Source organism: Heptranchias perlo, chromosome 2 (assembly GCF_035084215.1).
Source record: "Heptranchias perlo isolate sHepPer1 chromosome 2, sHepPer1.hap1, whole genome shotgun sequence".
Taxonomy (NCBI): domain Eukaryota; kingdom Metazoa; phylum Chordata; class Chondrichthyes; order Hexanchiformes; family Hexanchidae; genus Heptranchias; species Heptranchias perlo.
Genome location: NC_090326.1, coordinates 97,526,643 through 97,550,008, shown reverse-complemented (window position 1 = coordinate 97,550,008; position 23,366 = coordinate 97,526,643). Strand labels below are relative to the sequence as shown.

General features: G+C 43.3%; 1 protein-coding gene and 1 long non-coding RNA gene across 2 annotated transcripts in view; one reads left to right on the top strand and one right to left on the bottom strand.

Annotated features, from left to right (window-relative positions):
- nfx1 (nuclear transcription factor, X-box binding 1) overlaps positions 1–7,669 on the bottom strand; it is an 84,481-nt gene extending 76,812 nt beyond the window's left edge. The window contains exons 1-2 of the mRNA XM_068004627.1: positions 7,454–7,669; positions 755–1,819 (exon numbers count right to left, since the gene is read on the bottom strand). Coding sequence (XP_067860728.1) covers positions 755–1,819; positions 7,454–7,484 — 1,096 coding nt within the window. The 5' untranslated portion in view covers positions 7,485–7,669. The remainder of the gene's footprint in view (positions 1–754; positions 1,820–7,453) is intronic.
- Positions 7,670–7,780: 111 nt separating this feature from the next.
- On the top strand, positions 7,781–22,160 carry LOC137334103 (uncharacterized). Its single transcript, XR_010966064.1, has 3 exons — positions 7,781–7,875; positions 11,254–11,434; positions 21,650–22,160. It is a non-coding gene; the product is annotated as an uncharacterized lncRNA (long non-coding RNA).
- The last annotated feature ends 1,206 nt before the right edge of the window (positions 22,161–23,366 follow it).

The window sequence follows — 23,366 nt, the reverse complement described above, 5'->3', positions numbered from 1 at the left end:
CCCCTCTGGACCCTTTTGTATCTCTACCCTCTCACCTTAAATCTATGCCCCCTCGTTATAGACTCCCCTACCTTTGGGAAAAGGTTCCATGGAGAGGGATGAGCTTTGTTAGCTTTGTTAGGTGCAAAATCCTGATTTTCAGGATGTGTTGGATAAACAAGTAGGTATAGTTTTACCATTTGTGTTGCCTCGAATAGCTATTTGAGGAAGTCCATAAATTCTACCAGAACGTAACCAATCTTGTGAACATTTGTCACGATGCAGTGATCAGCAAAAATATCAAACTATGACCTGTTCCAGTGATAAATGGCTGATAGCTCTTCAATACGGATGATCACCAAGGTTCCTTCAGTCTGTTGACATTTCTCAAAATAATTTAGTAAAGCTGTTGCATCCTTAAATTTGTCCCTTTTAATTAAAAAGCCCTACTTCACTCGTTTCCTCAGGCCACTTTGATGAAACTGAAAACAAAGATACATATCATAACTTAACAACTTAATAGATTCTACAACTTACATTATCTTTTATTGCTTGGTGACAGTGGAAGCAATTTGAATGGTATAAGTTTGCATTGTATAATTCTGTTAGGATTTGAGGGGGAGCAAGAGGTTAAAGAAGGGTTTAAAACCTACCAAAGTACTGGTGGAACTTTGGCGCTTTCCCACAATACAACAACTTTTTTACTTCAACTATTTTTTAAAATACATTTTTTAAAAATCAGTACGTTTTAACGAATGAGGTTTAATAAACTAACCTGTGTGAGTCTCCTTGCTCTTGTGTACTTCCATCTGTTTTTTCCAAGATGTTTTCCTTCCTGAATCAAAAGATTTTTTTTGCAGATCTTGTGGTCGTTTTCTTCTTCTTTCTACTTCACTCACCTTCCACGTTTGTGTTCGGTGGCTCAACCGGTCTCGCAATTTGGGATTTGCTCTCTCCTCATTTAGATCAGCCTTGGCATCCAATTCTGAAGCAGTCATGGAGAAACTTGAGCCTTTCCTCACATTGTCTGCATTATGACTTCTGTACACTTCATCGTCAGAGTATTCTTTGCCCCAGGTGAATCCTCTCTGACTATTTTTACTTTTAGGAAATTTTCTCTGTGACTCATCGTTGTATTTTTCACCATTCTTATCCATTCCAGCAGGCTCATTAAGTGTTTCTGTTTGACCAGCCTCTGGTGGGCTCAAGTTTTCTGTCATTTCATTGCTTTTCTTTCCAAAAGTTCTATTGTCTTTTTCAAAGGATAGTCTTCCTTGGTTAGCCACTCCTCGATCAGGTTTATGCACATGCAGGTTAATTTTCTTTGGTTTAGCTCCTCCTCGACTATCTGGTGCTCGCCAATTTTCTTGTTCCAAATTTTCAATCTTTCGGTGTTCCACCAATTCTGCCCCGGCCTCCATTGGGTCTTTCTGTATAACATCTTTTTCTAATAAACTTGGTTGCACAAAGTTTCCAACAGTTTCCTGCTGTGACTCTTCAGCAAGCCACGTTTCTCCAGAACAGGACTTGTCTTCTCTCATCCGGTGACGGCGCTGATTTTGGAAGCTATGCATACCTGCTTTATTATTATGGTTAGTCCTGTGACCCTCACTGCCTGTCCTGGGATTAGGAGGGGGGTCTTCTTCATAATGATTCCTTGACTGCTGATAATATTCCCTCTTGTGTGTCAAACCACACCGATAGCTACGAAATGGTTGCTGCCTTGATGGTTGATTTGTGTTATTGTTCCTGCTAAAAGCCCCTGGGTTCTTGTTTTTCTGAGTTTCCTGCATTTCCCGAGGAATGAAATCTGCAGCATCTGGATTAAGCTCCAGTCCACCTGTTGAATACAGATTCATTAAAAAAAATTGAGATTCATGCGGGATGCTGGAAAAATATTTGTCTCAGAATTTCCTCATTTCTACCATCATCTAATAAAATTTAAACAATATGACCATCAATAAAGTTGAGATTAATGGAAAAAAACCTCAAGTTCAGATGATTTCAAAATAAAAAGAGCTCCAGAAGTTTACAACCACCACCTGAATATTACACCAATATGATAGCCTGGAAATCACATTTGTTTTTAATGCATACTGTGGCAGTTTTAGTCCTTTTTATGCTGTCGTGGCAGACACAGTGTCCTATGTCGCTGATACGTGATAATGTCCACAACAATGATTACGTTTCTAAGTACAAAGCAACAGTTATTGCCAGGAAATAACAGCCTATAACAACTGTCTAGCCTTTGGCCCCCCATTCACCATGACATTTCTGCAGCTACCGATCTGCTCCATCACACCCTCACCGCCAACTTTGATGCTTTTGTCTCCATTAAAACCATTACTCTCTCTCACCCTGGTCGTTCCTCCTGGTACGGCCCTCATCTCTGCTCCCTTAAGTCCGAGACTTGAACGTTTATGGCAGACAATTGGTTTAGCTATTCATCGCCAGATCTGGCTGGACCACAAAGCAGTATAGAGTCCTGCTCTCCTCTGCTAAAACTGCTCACTATTCCAGGATCATCCTGGAATGCAGAGATAACGCCTGGCTTCTCTTCTCCACGACAAACCATCTTCTGAAATCCCTCTCCCCTGCCTCCTCCACCCTCGCCTCCGACAACAAGTGCGAGGAGCTCATGGACTTATTTGTCACTAAGATTGAGACCATCCATTCAGCTATCTCTGCTGCTTCCCTCCATTCCCCTAGCCCACCAGCCAAACTTCCCCGACGGTTCCCCCCCCCCCCACCCCAGCCCTGAACTTGCACCTTTCTCTAGTTTCTCTCCAAACTTCCCTCATGTCCTCTCCGATCTCATCTTGACCACGAGACCCACCTCCTGCTCCCTCGACCCTATTCCCACTAAACGGCTGACTACCCAACTTCCCTTCCAGGCCCTCATGTTAGCTAATATTGTTAACAGTTCCCTCTCCTCAAGTATTGTCCCCCTCCCTTCAAATCTCCAATCATCAACCCTCTCCTCAAAAACCCACCCTTGACCCCTCTATCCTTGCAAACTACTGGCCCATCTCAAACCTCCCTTTCCTCTCCAAAGTCCTTGAATGTATTGTTGCCTCCCAAATCCACGCCCATCTTTCCCGCACCTCCACGTTTGAACCTCTCCAATCAGGTTTCCGCCCCTGCCAACGTAATGAAACAGCCCGTATCAAAGTCACAAATGGCATCCTACGTGACTGACTGTGGTAAACTATCTCTCCTCATCCTTCTCGACCTGTCTGCAGCCTTTGACATGGTTGAGCACACCATCCTTCCCCAATGCTTCTCCTTCGTCGTCCAGCTGGGTGGGACTGCATTACCTGGTTTCATTCCTATCTATCCAGTCATAGTCAGAGAATCACTTGCAATGGCTTCTCTTCCCGCTCCTGCACAGTTACCCCTGGAGTTCCATGAGGATCTATCCTTGGCCCTCTCCTATTTCTCATCTAGGACGACATCGTCCGAAAACACAATGTCAGGTTCCACATGTACGTTGACAACACCCAGCTCTGCCTCACCACCACCTCCCTCGAGCACTCCACTGTCACTGATTTGTCACATTGCTTGTCTGACATAGCAAAAATGTCCTCCAGTTAAATATTGGGAAGACCGAAGCCATTGTCTTCGGTCCCTGCCACAAACTCCGTTCCCTGTCCCTGGTCACCGAGGCTGAATCAGACCGTTTGCAACCTTGGTGTCCTATTTGACCCTGAGATGAGCTTCCGATCACATACCCGCTCCACCACCAAGACTGCCTGCTTCCACCTCTAACATCGCCCATCTCTGCCCCTGCTTCAGCTCATGTTTTACTGAAACCCTCATCCATGTCTTTGTTACCTCTAGACTTGACTATTTCAATGCGCTCCTGGCCAGCCTCCCATCTTCCACCCTCCATAAACTTGAGCTCATCCAAAACTCTGCTGCCCATATCCTAATTCGCACCAAGTCCTGTTCACCCATCACCCCCGTGCTCGCTGACCTATGTTGGCTCCCGGTCTGGGAACGCCTCAACTTTAAAATTCTCATCCTTCTTTTCAAATCCCTCCATGGTCTTGTCCCTCCCTATCTCTGTAACCTCCTCCAGCCCTACAACCCTCAGAGATCTTTGCGCTCCTTCAATTCTTGCCTCTTGTACATCCCTGATTTTAAATCACTCCAGCCACTTTAAGTGCCTAGGCCCCAAGATCTGGAATTCCCTCCCTAAATCTCTCAGCATCTCTACTTCCTTTTAAGATGCTCCTTAACCAAGCTTTTGGTCACCTGTCCTAATATCTCCTTATGTGGCTCGGTGTCAAATTTTGTTTGATAACGCTCCTGTGCAGCACCTTGGGGTGTTTTACTACGTTAAAGGCAGTTTATAAATGCAAGTTGTTGTTATAGTATATATATTTATGGATAATTACTGCCTTGTAAACTCTTACATGGTATATAAGACAGTAATTTTTTTTTAAAAAGAACAATTTTCTCCACCAATTTCCACCCCCCCTCGCCGCAGAGGCATCGACTCCTTGCTGAGGTATGGTTCACCAGTGCCCATCTACCCTTTGGTACCTCACCCAAGCAGCCATCAGCAGTTGATGGTTACCATAATCAGAGGAACAGGTAACTTTGGACCTGTGGCTCCCAAAGCTTGCCACCACTGGAGGTTTCCTTGTCTCATGTCTGTTATGGATTAATTGAGAGATTGATTGCCATGATTAGTTGACAACTTCATTATTGTTGTATCATGCAACAACCAGGATAGCAGAAGGTGAACTAGATGGACTGATGTCTTTTTTCGTCTAGCCCTCTTTTGCAAATTCTATTTAAAACTATTCATCTGACTGCTATTAGGGCTTGAATTTCTCTAAAGATGAAAGTGGTGCGCATGATGTCACTTTTTTTAAAATATAGGGACTTGAAATTATATCGGTTGAGTCACAATGTGTGTAACATCACAAAGTTATTTTCTTTGGAGTGAACTGCAGGAATCACAACTGTGTGCCTACAGGAATCATTTTGCAGTTTGGTGGTTGAGACAACAGAACATTACGTGAAAACTCTCCACAAAGTGCAGTGCTGTAATTCAATAAAGAGGTATTGATCTTATCTCTGCCACCGCCTTCGACTTCATGAGTGTTACTATGTTTTATGACTGCTTGTCCAACATCAAGTGGGAATACGGTGTCGTGGCAATAACAGAGTCTTGGCTCAAAAAAGGGCAGGATTGGGTAATAAATATTTCTGGATACAAGGTGTTCAGGAAAGATAGGGAATGAGAGGGGGGGGTGTTCTGGAGGGGTCAAGGACAGAATCTATTTGGTTAGAGTTAAGAAATAAAAGGGGTGCCATTACACTACTGGGTGCCCCCATTCTATAGGCCACTAACTAGTGGGAAGGATATAAAGTAGCAAATTTGTAGGGAAATTACAGAGAGGTGCAAAAGTTATAGAGTAGTGATAACTGGGGACTTCAATGATCCTAATATAGACTGGGATAACAATAATAAGGGGCAGAGAGAGTGTGGAATTTTTGAAATGTGTCCAGGATAACTTTCTTAACCAGTACGTTTCCAGCCCAACGAGGAAGGAGGCATTGCTAGACTTGGTGCTAGGGAATGAGGTGGGCCAAGTGGAGCAAGTGTCAGTGGGAGAGCATTTAGGGAGCAGCAATCATAGTATCATAAGGTTTAGAATAGCTTTGGAAAAGGACACGGACCAATCTAAAGTAAAAATACTCAATTGGAGGTCGTCCAATATCAATGGGATAAGAACAGATCTGGCCCGGGTAAATTGGGATCAAAGATTGGCAGACAGAACTGTAATTGAACAGTGGGCGACCTTTAAAGAGGAGATGGTTCGGGTACAGTCTAGGCACATTCCCACGAGGCAGAAAGGTAGGGCAACTAATGCCAGAGCTCCCTGGATGACAGAAGAGATAGTGAGGAAGATGAAATGGAAAAAAGGGGCGTATGACAGATATCAGCTTGATAGCACAAGTGAGAACCAGGCAGAATATAGAAAGTTCAGAGGGCAAGTGAAAAAAAGAAACAAGGGGCAGAGAGTATGAGAATAGACTGGCGGCCAACATAAAAGGGAGTCCAAAAGTCTTCTACAGGCATGTAAACAGCAAACGGGTAGGAGGAGGAGGGGGTAGGGCCAATTGAGGACCATAAAGGAGATCTACTCATGGAGGCAGTGGGGATGGCAGAGGTACTAAATGAGTACTTCGCATCTGTAAACAGTGAGGAGGATAGTGATAGACTTCAAGAGGAAATGGACAGGCTGGTGGCAAGGAAGAAGATGCTTCCAGAGTATCAGTAAAGGAAGATATAGTGGAGATACTGGATGGGCTAAAAATTGATAAAGGAGGTACTAGAAAGGCGAGCTGTACAACAAGTAGATAAGTCACCCGGTCCAAATGGGATGCATCCTAGGTTGCTGAGGGAAGTAAGGGTGGAAATTGCAGAGGTATTGGCCATAATCTTCCATGGGTTTGGTGCTAGAGGACTGGAGAATTGCAAATGTTATATTCTTGTTCAAAAAGGGTGTAAAGGATAAACCCAGCAACTATAGGCCAGTCAGTTTAACCTCAGTGGTGGGGAAACTTTTAGAAACAATATTCCGGGACAGAATTAGCAGTCACTTGGACGAGTGTGGATTGATTAGGGGAAAGCCAGCACAGATTTGTTAAAGACAAATCATGTTTAACTAACCAGATAGAATTTTTTGATGAACTAACAGAGAGGGTAGATGAGGGCAATGCAGTTGATGTGGTGTATATGGACTTTCAAAAAGCATTTGATAAAGTGGCACAACATTGAGACCCATGGAATAAAAGGGGGCAGTAGCAGCATGGATACAAAATTGGCTAAGTGACAGGAAACAGAGAGTAGTGGTGCACGGTTGTTTTTCAGACTGGAGGGAGGTGTACAGTGGTGTTCCCCAAGGGTTTGTGCTGGAGCCACTGCTTTCCTTGATATATATTAATGACTTGGACTTGGGTGTACAGGGCACAATTTCAAAATTTGCAGATGACACAAAACTTGGAAGGGTAGTAAACAGTGAGGAGGATAGTGATAGACTTCAAGAGGATATAGACAGGCTGGTGGCATGGGCGGACACATGGCAGATGAAATTTAATGCAGAAAAATGTGAAGTGATACATTTCAGTAGGAAGAACGAGGAGGGGAAATATAAACTAGAGGGCACAACTCTAAAAGGGGTACAGGAACAGAGAGATCTGGTCTCCCCCGCAAGTGGAAACATCTTCTCCACGTCTACCATTTCATCATTTTAAAGTCCTCTATCACGTCACCTCTCAGCCTTTTCTTCTCAAGAAGTGAAAAGTTAAGTGTTAACCATCTCTGACATTAAGCTCCTTCACATGACGACATCAGCAAGCGCCTCATTCCACAGCCGCTCGATAAACTCGCCCCCAATACAGCGAATGGAGGCGGTGCGCCTGGGCCGACTCAGCTCGGCCTTTGGTACAGTACCTGGCGGCTCTCCCGCTCTCGGTGCTGCCATCCTCTCCTCGTGGCTGCCGTTCAAACCATCCCGCAAACTAGCCACGACCCCAGGCCTACTCTCGGCTCGAGCCACCGCGCGGTGAAAACCCGCAGCCGCCAGAGGCCGAGGGAGGCAAAAAGTGACAGAAAATAAACGGAAAAGTCCGGGCCTCGTCCCGTCAACTTCCGTCCCACTGCGCACGCGCCCCAGTCACGACGCGCCGACCAGTCAAAATGAGAGGAACCGTTGGCGCGCCGCTTCCGCCGGCCGCAGGGGGCGCTGTCCGCGGAGAGGCTCCGAGTGAGTCAGTGTCACCCAGCAACCGTGAGAGGAGACATTTAGAAAACTACTGACACAGCTGTGAAAAAGCTCACCCCCAAGAGTGACTTGAAAACACGGAGTCATGGAGGTTTTGTAACTTCTTGTGAAAATCCTTCACTTGTATTGAAGGGGAAAACAAACGTTATAAGTACATGAAAAGTCTAAGGGAAATACAAATGTTGGAAGTAGTGCATTTGCAGGAGGTCGAGGGACATGTTTACTGGGGAAAAAAATGATTTTTTTAATATTTAAAGTGTGGCATAATTTTAAGTGGGTTTATATTTCACAATTACTGACCCAGAATTTGCTGTAGCTGGTCAAGGAACCACATCTGTTGTTAGTTAGACTTGCCCTTGCTCGTTTAATGAGATCTTGCACTGAAAGTGTGCGATGCCCTCTACAGGGCATCTGGCATCTGTGTGAACAGGGCAAACAGCTGTGTATCTCCTTAATCAATCAGATTGAAGGATTGTGAAATGAGCAACGCAGAGTCTGAACCAGGAAGTGTAAGTTAGAATAGTGAATTAAATGTCAAATCAGGTACAGGAAGAGAACTAAAGAGAGAGAAAGAAAGATTGGATTAAGAGATAGAGGAAAAAAGAGACAGAAAGAAAAAGTTAAAAAAATTAATTTAAATTTGAAAAAAAATCTCCAACAACAATTAAAAGCTGAAACAATGAGACTCCACACTTGTAATAGTTAATTTTCAGTGCTAGCGAGGTTCTTTGGCAGTGATTAACACTATACCATTAAAAAGGGTACTTAGACTGAAATGGACAAGCCCTAAATTTCTGTGATGAGTTTAGTTCATATCTACCATGCAAGTACAAGAACTCCATGCCGGTCAATGCATCTGAATGGTGAGGCAGACAGTGAGATGCATTTTTTTATTCGTTCATGGGATGTGGGCGTCGCTGGTGAGGCCAGCATTTATTGCCCATCCCTAATTGCCCTTGAGCAGGTGGTGGTGAGCTGCTTTCTTGAACCGCTGCAGTCTGTGAGGTGAAGGTTCTCCCACAGTGCTGTTGGGTAGGGAGTTCCAGGATTTTGACCCAGTGACGATGAAGGAATGGCGATATATTTCCAAGCCTGGATGGTGTGTGACTTGGAGGGGAACGTGCAGGTGGTGTTTCTATGTGCCAGCTGCCCTTGTCCTTCTAGGTGGTAGAGGTTGCGCATTTTTGGAGGTGCTGTCGAAGAAGCCTTGGCGAGTTGCTGCAGTGCATCCTGTGGATGGTACACACTGCAGCCATGGTGTGCCGGTGGTGAAGGGACTAAATGTTTAGGGTGGTGGATGGGGTGCCAATCAAGCGAGCTGCTTTGTCATGGATGGTGTCGAGCGTCTTGAGTTTTCGCGAAGGTAACGGAGAAGCAGTGCATCTCGGACAGCAACTTCTGGATTTTCGTGTTTAATTGCGCATCTGCCCTCACCTGAAGTTGCTGTCCGATTTGCGCATAAATAACGGTGAGCGCCATTTGGATTTTCAACAGAACAATCAGACCATCGCTTCCCCAAAACAGACACTTCCGTTTTAAAATTTATTCATTCTCAGGATGTAGATGTCGCCAGCAAGAATGGCATTGTTGCCCTGAGAAGGTGGTGATTAGCCATCTTGAACCACTGAGTAGCAGTTTGATACAACTGAGTGGCCAGGTAGGAGGGTAGTTAAGAGCCAACCACGTTGTGTGGGACTGGATTCACATATAGGCCAAACTGGGTGAGGATGGCAGGTTTCCTTCCCTAAAGAGCATTAGTGAACCAGTTGGATTTTGACAACAAAAAAACAGCATTGTGGTCACTTTTATTGACACAGCCTTTTTTTATCTCTAGATTTTTAAAACTGAATTCAAAGTCTCAAACTGTCATGATGGGATTTGAACTCACCTTCTCTGGATTATTAGCCCGGGATTACTATCCCAGTGACATAAACCACGACATTGTTGTACTTCTCAATGCTAGACCCCCTGCCAACTCAATTAACAGAGGCATCATACATTATCCAACTCCCCACAGTTTCACAAACAGTCTCTACTGTTCCAGCCGTCCCTGTTCAACATAAGAAATAAGGAATAGGAGCAGGAGTAGCCACACGGCCCCTCAAGCCTGCTCCGTGTTGGCATTCTTCTTCCTGGCCCCTAGTTCATGTTGAAACTCTCCTTTCTCACTCTCTCTGAGTTAATACTGGCATTCTCTTTTCTCTCCCACCCTGAAATCCTATTCCCAGCTTCTGCCCCTTTCCCTTCATTGCCGTCAATTTCCCTCTCCTTTTCACTATTCGCTTTATTGCTCCCCCTTTCTCCTTAACTGCCATCTACACCCCCCCATTCTTTGTATCAGTCCCATTCATACCTATGTCAGGGTCCTCTCTCTTCAGAGTTGCCCTTAGCAATAATAGCAATGATTTTGGATTCTCTATTCTGCCGAATGGAAATTCCTTTTTTTGCAAGAATTCCCACCTACAGTATACAGCAGCTGGAATTTCTTCATTAAGCACTGGGTGTGGCATTGCGTATACAAGGGCCCAAAATTAGCAGTCAGACTTAGATAGGTGCAGGACTGAGGAAAAGGGACCCAGTGTTACATCGAGTTATATCAAAACTACAGCACAGAAACAGGCTATTCGGCCCAACTGGTCTATGCTGGGGTTTATGCTCCACATGAGCCTCCTCCCTTTCTACTTCATCTAACCCTATCAAGATACTCTTCTATTACTTTCTGCCTCATGTGCTTATCTAGCTTCTCCTTAAATGCATCTATGCTAGTCACCTCAACTACTCCTTGTGGTAGTGCATTCCATATTCTTACCACTCTCTGGGTAAAGAAGCTTCTCCTGAATTCCCTATTGGATTTATTAGCAACTATTTTATATTTATGACCTCAAGTTTTGGACTCTCCCACAAGTGGAAACATTTTCTCTACGTCTACCATATCAAACCCTATCATTATCTTGAAAACCTCTATCAGGTCACCCCTCAGCATTCAGGGGTCTTATCCTCCCTTAGTTTGACTGTTTATTAATTATCTCCCCCGTTTCTATCTTAAATGTTTTAATATCTTTTTTGATCTCTTCTAATGTCTTGCCCACCTTGTTAGGGTCCCTGGTAAATACGGAAGCAAAGTAACTATTCAATATTTCTGCCATTTTGCTGTCGTTACCTGTGAGTTTATCTTGTGCATCCCTTAGTGGCCCTATCCCTATCCTGATTTTTCTTTTGTTATTTATGGTCTGTAGAATACTTTACTATTTCTTTTTATATTCCTTGATAATTTAATCTCGTAGTTTTTCTTTGCTTTCCAAATTGTTTTTTTGATTTCTTTCTTAATCTCTTCGTATTCCCTTTTGTTATCCTCTCCTTTATTGTCTATGTACTTAGAGTATACCTTTTTCTTTAGTTTCAATTTTACCCTTATCTCTTTATTCATCCATGTTGTTTCATTATTGATTTATTTGTTCTCGCTTTTTAGAGGAATATATTTCTCCTGGAATCCGTCGTCGTTTTAAATGCTGATTTTTGAAAGTAAGCATTGTCTGGGATCCCAAAATGCTGACTGTCAGAATTAAACGGTGATGATTGGCATTATATATAACAGAGAAGATTCTCCTCACTTTTTTCTCCCTTCACCCCAAGCTGAGTTGACCGAAGAGGTGAGAACACCCTCATTGATAATGAACAGGGGTGTCAGAGGTGCAACGTCATAATGGATGTGTGATGTTAGACATTAAATAACATGCCAATCAAGAAAATTAGAAAAAAAATACAGACCAATTAGCTGACAGCTCAAAAATAGCACTAAAATAAGCTTCGTGACATCTGAAGATCAGGATATGCTGAACATGCAATCACTTTTATTGCACAGGAAAAGCTCAAGTATACTAAAGGGGGATACAAGTACCTATTGCATAAAACTTATTTTTTAGGGGTCTGGGGGCATATCCCCACAAAATTTTGATTTTTGATATTTTATTTTGAGTGGATTTTCTATAATTTTGGAGCATATTGTAATTCTTCCTTTCAACCCAAAACTAATTTATCCTGAAAGAGTTACAGATATTTTAAATCTGAAAATCGAGTGTATTCATAGTCCATCATGGAACATGGGAACAATTTGTTCGTAAGTTTGCTTCAGGTTTAGAGTCCCCATTCACACAGCAATTCCAAAAACCCAGTCTGAGCTCCTGGGGATTCCAGTGGTGATGATGTCATGAGTGATGACATCACGATGCATGTCGCATAAAACACTTGATTCTTTTTACTTTGGAACTTCACCCCCAGGGAGAACAACTCAGTGAAGACATTTTTGTACAGCTTAAAATTTATTCTTTTCTTGGCACCAGAATATTTTGCCCTTTGGATCCTGAACTGCATGAGACATTACAGGGTAGTCTGCGATCTGAATTTCGGGTCTGAAACCACGAGGTACTAGGGTCTGAAGCTCTATTCAATCTGACATTTACCTCGTTTACACACCATCTTTCGCATCACTGCAAAATAGTAACTACTTTTCAAACAAACTTAAAGGGTGTGTGAATGCAACCTAAAGGTAGTTATAAGAACTTCCATATAACTTTACAGTTCCCTTCAACAACAACAGCTTGAATTAATATACCGCCTGTAACGTAGTGAAACATCCCAAGGCGCTTCGCAGGAGGATTATCACACAAACTTTGACATCAAGCCACATAAGGACATATTAGGACAGGTGACCAAAAGCTTGGTTAAAGATGTAGATTTTAAGGAGCATCTTAAAGGAGGACAGAAAGGTAGAAAGGCAGAGAGGTTTAGGGAGGAGCTTAGGGCCTCGGTAGCTCAAGGAATGGCCACTAATGGAGGAACGTTACCCGAGATACATCACGTTAATTTGTGAACTGAAGCCCTTCACCAGACGCACCTATAATAATCCTAACGAGCAGTGCATTCTACATTCACAAGATAAACTGGCTGACTATTGCATCTGTCTCTGTTCCAGACTCCATGGGAGCTCAGAGAAAGAAAGACTTGAGAGAAAACTAGCAAGAAATACAAAAACAGATTGTAAGAGCTTCTACAAGTATGTAGGAAGGAAGAGAGTAGCGAAAGTAAACGTGGGTCCCTTAGAGGCTGAGACAGGAGAAACAAATATTTTGTATCTGTCTTCACAGTAGAAGACACAAAAACCATACTAGAAATAGTGGGGAACCAAGGGTCTAATGAAAGTGAGGAACTTAAAATAATTAATATTAGTAAAGAAAAGGTACTGGAGAAATGAATGGGACTAAAAGCCAACAAATCCCGAGGACCTAGTGGCCTAAATCCTAGGGTTCTAAAAGAGGTGGCTGTAGAGATAGTGGATGCATTGGTTGTGATCTTCCAAAATTCCCTAGATTCTAGAGTCCCAGTGAATTGGAAGGTAGCAAATGTATCCCCGCTATTCAAGAAAGGAGGGAGAAAGAAAACAGGGAACTGCAGGCCAGTTAGCCTGACATCAGTAGTACGGAAAATGCTGGAACCCATTATTGAGGATGTGGTAACGGGCACTTAGAAAGTCATAATATGATTAGCCATGATGTGGAGATGCCGGTGATGGACTGGGGTTGACAATTGTAAACAATTTTACAACACCAAGTTATAGTCCAGCAATTTTATTTTAAATTCACAAGCTTTCGGAGGCTTCCTCCTTCCTCAGGTGAACGAAATGAAATCCTCGAAATGAAATCGCATTTATAATTCACAGAACAATGCTTGGTGATTACAGACAGTTTTTTCAACTGCCCGTTGCCAAGGCAATCAGTGTGCAGACAGACAGGTGTTACCTGCAAGGTCTCAGAATATACAAATCACCAAAAAAAAACAACAAACAAAAAAAAACAGAGATAGAGAGGTAGAAACATAGAAAAGACAGCAACTGACCCGTTATATTAAAAACAGATAACATTTGTTCGCTGGTGGGGTAACGTGTAGCGTGACATGAACCCAAGATCCCGGTTGAGGCCGTCCTCATGGGTGCGGAACTTGGCTATCAATTTCTGCTCGACGATTTTGCGTTGTCGTGTGTCTCGAAGGCCGCCTTGGAGTACGCTTACCCGAAGGTCGGTGGATGAATGTCCATGACTGCTGAAGTGTTCCCCGACTGGGAGGGAACCCTCCTGTCTGGCGATTGTTGCGCGGTGCGCGGTGTCCGTTCATCCGTTGTCGCAGCGTCTGCATGGTCTCGCCAATGTACCATGCTCTGGGGCATCCTTTCCTGCAACGTATGAGGTAGACAACGTTGGCCGAGTCACAGGAGTATGAACCATGCACCTGGTGGGTGGTGTCCTCTCGTGTGATGGTGGTATCTGTGTCGATGATCTGGCATGTCTTGCAGAGGTTACCGTGGCAGGGTTGTGTGGTGTCGTGGACGCTGTTCTCTTGAAAGCTAGGTAATTTGCTGCGAACGATGGTCTGTTTGAGGTTGGGTGGCTGTTTAAAGGCGAGTAGTGGAGGTGTGGGGATGGCCATAGCGAGGTGTTCGTCGTCATTGATGACATGTTGAAGGCTGCGGAGAACATGGCGTAGTTTCTCCACTCCGGGGAAGTACTGGACGACAAAGGGTACTCTGTTGGTTGCGTCCCGTGTTAGTCTCCTGAGGAGGTCTATGCGATTTTTTGCTGTGGCCCGTCGAAACTGTCGATCGATGAGTCGAGCGTCATATCCCGTTCTTACTAGGGCGTCTTTCAGCGTCTGTAGGTGTCCATCGCGTTCCTCCTCGTCTGAGCAGACCCTGTGTATTCGCAGGGCCTGTCCATAGGGGATGGCCTCTTTGACGTGGTTAGGGTGGAAGCTGGAAAAGTGGAGCATCGTGAGGTTGTCTGTGGGCTTGCGGTAGAGTGAGGTGCTGAGGTGCCCGTCTTTCCTGCAGAGTGAGGTGCTGAGGTGTCCGTCTTTCCGTCTTTCCCTAAAGACGGGCACCTCAGCACCTCACTCTACCGCAAGCCCGCAGACAACCTCACGATGCTCCACTTTTCCAGCTTCCACCCTAACCACGTCAAAGAGGCCATCCCCTATGGACAGGCCCTGCGAATACACAGGGTCTGCTCAGACGAGGAGGAATGCGATGGACACCTACAGACGCTGAAAGACGCCCTAGTAAGAACGGGATATGACTCTCGACTCATCGATCGACAGTTCCGACGGGCCACAGCAAAAAATCGCATAGACCTCCTCAGGAGACTAACACGGGACGCAACCAACAGAGTACCCTTTGTCGTCCAGTACTTCCCCGGAGCGGAGAAACTACGCCATGTTCTCCGCAGCCTTCAACATGTCATCAATGACGACGAACACCTCGCTATGGCCATCCCCACACCTCCACTACTCGCCTTTAAACAGCCACCCAACCTCAAACAGACCATCGTTCGCAGCAAATTACCTAGCTTTCAAGAGAACAGCGTCCACGACACCACACAACCCTGCCACGGTAACCTCTGCAAGACATGCCAGATCATCGACACAGATACCACCATCACACGAGAGGACACCACCCACCAGGTGCATGGTTCATACTCCTGTGACTCGGCCAACGTTGTCTACCTCATACGTTGCAGGAAAGGATGCCCCAGAGCATGGTACATTGGCGAGACCATGCAGACGCTGCGACAACGGATGAACGGACACCGCGCACTGCGCAACAATCGCCAGACAGGAGGGTTCCCTCCCAGTCGGGGAACACTTCAGCAGTCATGGACATTCATCCACCGACCTTCGGGTAAGCGTACTCCAAGGCGGCCTTTGAGACACACGACAACGCAAAATCGTCGAGCAGAAATTGATAGCCAAGTTCCGCACCCATGAGGACGGCCTCAACCGGGATCTTGGGTTCATGTCACGCTACACGTTACCCCACCAGCGAACAAATGTTATCTGTTTTTAATATAACGGGTCAGTTGCTGTCTTTTCTATGTTTCTACCTCTCTATCTCTGTTTTTTTTTTGTTTGTTGTTTTTTTTTGGTGATTTGTATATTCTGAGACCTTGCAGGTAACACCTGTCTGTCTGCACACTGATTGCCTTGGCAACGGGCAGTTGAAAAAACTGTCTGTCATCACCAAGCATTGTTCTGTGAATTATAAATGCGATTTCATTTCGAGGATTTCATTTCATTCACCTGAGGAAGGAGGAAGCCTCCGAAAGCTTGTGAATTTAAAATAAAATTGCTGGACTATAACTTGGTGTTGTAAAATTGTTTACAATAATATGATTCGGCAGAAGCAACATGGTTTTATGAAAGGGAAATCGTGTTTGACAAATCTATTGGAGTTTTTTGAGGATGTAACTAACAGGGTAGTTAAAGGGGAACCAGTGGATGTAGTATATTTTAATTTTCAAAAGGCATTTGGTAAGGTGCCACACAAAAGGTTGTTACACAAGATAAGGGCTCATGGGGTTGGGGGTAATATATTAGCATGGATAGAGGATTGGTTAATGGATAGAAAACAGAGAGTAGGAATAAACAGGTCATTTTCAGGTCGGCAGGCTGTAACTAGTGGGGTGCCGCAAGGATCAGTGCTTGGGCTTCAGCTGTTTACAATCTATATTAATGACTTAGATGAAGGGACCAAGTGTGATGTATACAAGTTTGTTGACGATACAAAGCTAGGTGGGAAAGTAAACTGTGAGGAGGACACAAAGAGTCTGAAAAGGGATATAGACAGATTAAGTGAATGGGCAAGAAGGTGGCAGATGGAATATAATGTGAGGAAATGTGAGGTTATTCACTTTGGTAGGAAGGATAGAAAAACAGAATATTTTTTAAATGGTGAGAAACTATTAAATGTTGGTGTTCTGAGGGATTAGGGTGTCTGTACAAGGAACACATAAAGTTAACATGCAGGTACAGCAAGCAATTAGGAAGGCAAATGGTATGTTGGCCTTTATTGCAAGGGGATTGGAGTACAAGAGTAAGGAAGTCTTGCTGCAATTGTACAGGGCTTTGGTGAGACCACACCTGGAGTACTGTGTACAGTTTTGGTCTCCTTACCTAAGGAAGGATACACTTGCCTTAGATGCGGTGCAACGAAGGTTCATTAGATTGATTCCTGGGATTAGTGAGTTGTCCTATGAGGGGTGATTGAGTAGAATGGGTCTATACTCTCTGGAGTTTAGAAGAATGAGAGGTGATATCATTGTGACATAAGAGATTCTGAGAGGGCTTGACAGGGTAAATGCTGAGAGGCTGTTTCCCCTGGCTAGAGAGTCTAGAACTAGGGGGCATGGTCTCAGGATAAGGGGTCGGCCATTTAGGACTGAGATGAGGAGAAACTTCTTCACTCAGAGTGTTGTGAATCTTTGGAATTCCCTACCCCAGAGGGTTGTCGATGGTCAGTCATTGAGTATATTCAAGACTGAGATTGAAAGATTTTTGTCTCTAAAGGAATCAAGGGATATGTGGATTGGGTGGGAAAGTGGAGTTGAGATTGAAGATCAGCCATGACCTTATTCAAAGGCAGAGCAGGCTCAAGGGGCCATATGGCCTACTCCTGCTCCTATTTCTGATGTTCTTATGTTCTTTATGGGAACATAGAAACAGGAATAAGCCATTTAGCCCCTTGAACCTGTTCTGCCATTCAATGAAATCATGGCTGATCAGTGACCTAACTCCATATATTAGAAACACAGAAATTTAACAAGCAGGTACAGCAAGCAATTAGGAAGGCAAATGGTATGTTGGCCTTTATTGCAAGGGGGTTGGAGTATATAAGTAAGGAAGTCTTGCTGCAATTGTACAGGGCTTTGTTGAGACCACACCTGAAATACCATGTACAGTTTTGGTCTCCATAGAGGCAGTGCAACAGAGGTTCACTCGATTGATTCATGGGATGAGAGGGTTGCCCCATATCCCTTAATACCTTTGGTTAACAAAATCTATCAATCTCAATTTAAAATTAACAATTGAGCTAACATCAACTGCCATTTGTGAAGGAGAGTTCCAAACTTCTACCACCCTTTGCATGTAAAAGTGTTTGCTAACTTCATTCCTGAAAATTCTGGCTCTCATTTTTAGGATATGTCCCCCTAGTCCTAGACACCTCAACGAGCGGAAATAGTTTCTTTCTATCTACCCTATCAATTCCCCTTAATATCTTGAAAACTTGGATCAAATCACCCCTTAATCTTCTAAATTCCAGGAAATACAACCCTAGTTTGTGTAATTTCTCTTCATAATTTAACCCTCAGAGTCCAGGTATCATTCTAGCAAATCTATGCTGTACTCCCTCCAAAACCAATATATCCTTCCTAAGGTGCGATGCCCAGAACTGAACACAGTACTCCAGGTCTGGTCTAACCAAAGCTTTGTATAGCTGTAGCATAACTTCTACCCCCTCGTAGATATAAAGGCCAGCATTCCATTAGCCTTTTTGATTATTTTCTGCACCTGTCCATGACATTTTAATGATCTATGTACATGGACCCCTAAGTCTCTTTGGACCTCCACTGTTTCGAGCTTTTCACCATTTAGAAAGTACTCTGATCTATCCTTTTTAGGTCCAAAGTGGACCTCACACTTGCCTACATTGAAATCCATTTGCCACAGTTTTGCCCATTCACATAATCTATTAATATCTCTCTGTAATTTTATGCTTCCATCTACACTGCTTTCAATGTTGCCTATCTTTGTGTCATCGGCAAACTTGGATATGTGGCTCTCTATCCCATCATCTAACTTGTTAATAGATACAGTGAATAGTTGAGGCCCCAACACAGATCCCTGTGGGACACCACTAGTCACATGCTGCCAATTTGAGTCCCTGCCCATTATCCCTACTCTCTGTCTCCTGCTGCTCAACCAATTTCCTAACCAGGTCAATAATTTGTCCTTAATTCCATGAGCTTCAACTTTAGCTAATAATCTTTTATGAGGGACTTTATCAAATGCCTTCTGGAAGTCCATATAAACAACATCCATAGACATTCCCCTGTCAACTACTTTAGTCATCTCTTCATAAAATTCAATCAGGTTCGTCAGGGATGACCTACCCTTTACAAATCCATGCTGGCTCTCTCTGATCAGTTGAAAATTTTCAAGGTGTTCAGTCACTCTATCCTTAATTATAAACTCTAGTAATTTCCCGACAACAGATGTTAGGCTAACTGGTATATAATTCCCTGGTTTTCCTCGCTCACCTTTCTTAAATAGCGGAGTGACATGTGCAATTTTCCAAACTAAAGGAACGGTAACTGAATCAAGAGAACTTTGGAAGATTATAGTTAGGGCTTCTGCAATGTTCTCACCTACTTCCTTTAAAACCCTGGGACGGAAACCATCTGGTCCTGGGGATTTGTCACTCTTTGGTGCCATTATTTTGTTCATTACTGTTAATTTGCTTACATTAATTATGGTGAGTCCCTGTCCCTGATTCAAAATTAGTTTCCTTGGGGTGTCCAGCATGCTACCCTCTTCCTCTACTGTAAATACTGATGCAAAGTAATTATTTAACCTGTCTCCCATTTCCTTATTTTCATTTACAATATCACCATTATCAGTTTTTAAGGGGCCCACATTGCTCTTGACCACCCTCTTTTTCTTAATAAAATTCTAAAAGGTTTTTGTGTTGATTTTAATATCCCATGCAAGTTTCTTTTCATACTCCTCTTTTGTAGCTCTTACGATCTGTTTTGTCACCCTTTGCTGTACTTTGTATCTCTCCCAATCACCAGGATCTGCACTATTTTTTCTTTTTGTATGCTTTTTCTTTTAGTTTTATGTTGTCCCTTACCTCTTTTGTTGTCCATGGTTGTTTCTTTTTGGTAAGTAGAGGTCTTGCCCCTTAAGGGTATAAATTGGATCTGTATCATGTTAAATTCTTTTTTGAACACCTCCCACTGATCTTCTATCATTTTACCCATTAACAGATTTGCCCAGTTTACTGTGGACAGTCTCTGTTTCATCCCGTTGAAGTCGGCCTTACCTAAATTTAGAATCTTAGTAGCTGATACAGGTTTCTCCCTTTCAAACACAATGTTGAACTCGATCATATTATGATCGCTAATAGTTAAGTGTTCACGTGCCATTAGGCTGGAAACCAATTAATTACTCATTATTAAATCTAATATGGCCTGCCCCCTTGTTGGCTCTAGAACATATTGTTGCAGAAAGCTGTCCTGAGCTCTCAAGAAATTCACTACCTTTCTGACGTGAGCTCGTCTGCTTATCCCAGTCAATGTGCAAGTTAAAATTCCCCATTAAAACCACTCTGCCTTTGCTTCATGCTTGTCTAATCTCTGCATTTATACATTCTACCACTTCACAGCTGCTACCAGGGGACCTATACACAACTCCCACTACAGTCTTAAATCCTTTTCTATTTCTTAATTCTACCCATAAAGTTTCCACTGCCTGCTTACCTCTTGTTATAGTCTCTCTTATCATTGAGGTAATTTCATCCTTAATTGCTAAGGCTACTCCTCCCCTTCTACTGGTTTCCCTATCCTTCCTGTGTATATTCAGTTCCCAGTCCTGACTGTCTTATAGTCATGTGTCAGTAATAGCTACCATATCGTACCCTCTAAGTTGATTTTGCGCCTGCAATTCATTCAATTTGTTCCTTATACTCCGTGTGTTTCTATAAAGAAAGCTTATATAATGTTGTTTTTCTCACACATTTCTTATTTCTCACTCCTAATTTTTTATACTATTTATATTATTTATACTACCTTTTCCACCTGAATCTCCCCCCCCCCCCCCACCCCATTTACTAGTTTAAAGTCCCTGTGACCGCCCTATTTATCCTTTACACTATGACCCTGGTCCCAGCCTGGTTCAGAGGGAGCCCATTCCAACGTACAGCTCCTTCCTGTCCCAGTACTGGTGCCAGTGCCCCATGAAATGGAAACCCTCCTTCACACACCACTCCTTCAGCCACGTGTTCACCTCCCTAATCTGCTTATCCCTACGCCAATTTGCATGTGGCTTGGGTAATAATCCAGAGATTATAACCCTTGAGGTCCTGTTTTTTAATTTTGCTCCTAACTCATGGTACTCTCTGAACAGGACCTCTTGCCTATTCTTTCCTATGTTGTTGGTCTCGACTGGATCCTCCCCCTCCCTCTCCAGTATTCTTTCAATCCGGTTTGAGATGTCCCTCACCCTGGCATCAGGTAGGCAACATACCATGTGGGACTCTCGATCCTGCTTAAAAAGGGTGCTATCTGTCGCCCTAATTATTGAATCCCCTACAACTACCAGATCGTGCTTTGCCTCATTCTCCTCCCTTTGGACAGCCTCCTGCTCCATGATGCCATGGTCAGCATTCTGGCTGTACTTCCGACAGTCTTTATCCTTATCCTCACAGGTAGCAAGTTCATCTATATAGCACTTTCCACGACCTCAGGACGTCCCAAAGAGCTTTACAGCCAATGAAATACTTTGAACTGTAGTCACTGTTGTAGGAAACACGGCAACCAATTTGCGCACAGCAAGATCCTACAAACAGCAATGTGATAATGACCAGGTTACCTTTTTTTTAGTAATATTGGTTGAGGGATAAATATTAGCCAGGATACTGGGGAGAACTCCCCTTATCTTTGAAATAGTGCCATGGGATCTTTTCCGTTCACCTGAGAGAGCAGTCAGGGCCTCGGGCTAACGTCTCATCTGAAAGACAGCACCTCCAAAAGTGCAGTACTCCCTCACTGCACTGGAGTGCCAGCCTAGATTTTGTGTTCATCGGGAGCTCAGAGGCAGGCAGGGAATTACCTAGATTGAGTGTGTGCTGATTTAATGATCTTAAATAAACTATTTTTATCTCTAGGTAGCTTCAGGAAGGTTATGGATAAATCATAATCATCAAAACAAAACTTTCAAACTGAGTTCTGATGATGAGTAACACCTGTCTTTTCCTCTTTTAGGTTCTGATTACCCCCTTTCTCAAAAAACCTACCTCAAAAGACCCAAGATGCTGCACAGGTAATCAGGCAGCAACAAGTTAGGCAAGACAAGGGACAGCAAGGAGAGTGATTCTGACCTGGGCTATTGAACAGGATGCAGAGGGATTATACCGATTAAGTTAATTGTAAACAATTTTACAACACCAAGTTATAGTCCAGCAATTTTATTTTAAATTCACAAGCTTTCGGAGATTTTCTCCTTCCTCAGGCAAATGTTTCAAGATCTCCTTGAAGCCTACGCATTTATACATATTGAACAATAATAAATGGTGTTTACAGACTGCCCCTGCAACTGCCCGTTGCCAAGGCAATCTCCACATCACGATTAAGTTAAGTAAGACGACCCACCAAGTGGAAGTAGCGTTGTGTGTTCTTTATTTTGTATCATTATGTGAGTATAAATGATATTGATTGAACTAAGCAACTCTGATCATACCTAATTCTCTGTACATTGCATTTTACTGTGGAATAAAGCAGTTTACAATTCGAACCAAACTTTGCCTCATTTCCTGTTAACTCACTCTTCCTTTGGAGTGATTGAAGAAAAGACATGGAAATTCAGTTCCGCTCACAAGGAGATTCTATTGTTACTCCTCTGGGTGTCGCTATTGTACAAGTAGATATAAGGCAATGTGAGTCAATTCCATAAAACGAAGATGCTCAGACCACGCAACTCAAGAAGGTGCATACAGCAGACCTGAATTTGTAACAGATATATTTATTTAATGGGTGAACTTGATAGAGTAACACAAGTTGTAATGTTGGATCAACCTTTTGGCTAAATCGTGTGTGCAAAATATTCCCAAACTTACTTTCTGTTCATATCATAGATGTAAATAGAAACAAATGTAAATGATAATTTTATTATTCTTAAAATAGATTCAAAAGTTGAAATTCAGTTGAGACAAATTTGTTGCCAAATAAGATGATGCAACATGTAGTGATGTCATTGAACACATGACCTCGACCCAAAACAATGTCTTACTGGAATGGCTTTGATTGCATGAACAGTCTTAATTGGTTAGATTGGGGCTCCTGCGCATTGATGGTAGTCTGGCTGCTGGGAGAATGTTTGTTGTTTTTTAGCACAGGATTTTCTTGAGTCCTCAGTTGATGGGATGGAATAGTTCCTGAGATGGATACTGCATTTAGGAGGCCATATTTGTTGAGATATCTGAAGCTTTGGGACACTTTGTCCCAATATTTGCTGTTTGGTGCTCTGGAGTTTCTCCGAAGACTTCTTCTCCAAGCATTTATAGCGAGTATTGGAGAAAGTTATTTTTTGGACTGAAGAAATGGATTTCCTAATGGGAATCTCTCTCTACCTTAGTTATAATGAGGAAGAAGATGAGGAAATGAAAGAGGATAGATTGTTGGAACTTAGAGTGAGGCATCATAGAAGATACTTGTTTTCAACGCACTTAACAAGTTTTACACACCTTACAGTGTCTTACTTAGATTTCTCTGCCTGTCAATGCCTCAGAAGACTGCATTTCCTCCTGGAAGCTACTGGGGAGTTACGCCAGCTGCTGGCTGCAGCATTGTAGCCCACCTCAACAAGGGGAAATGGCATTATCTGTGGCAGTGAAAATGACCACTGCCTTGAATTATTTTGCAGGATCTTCCCAGGCAGCCTCCCGTGACCTTTGTCACATCAGTCAGGAAGCAGCATACCATT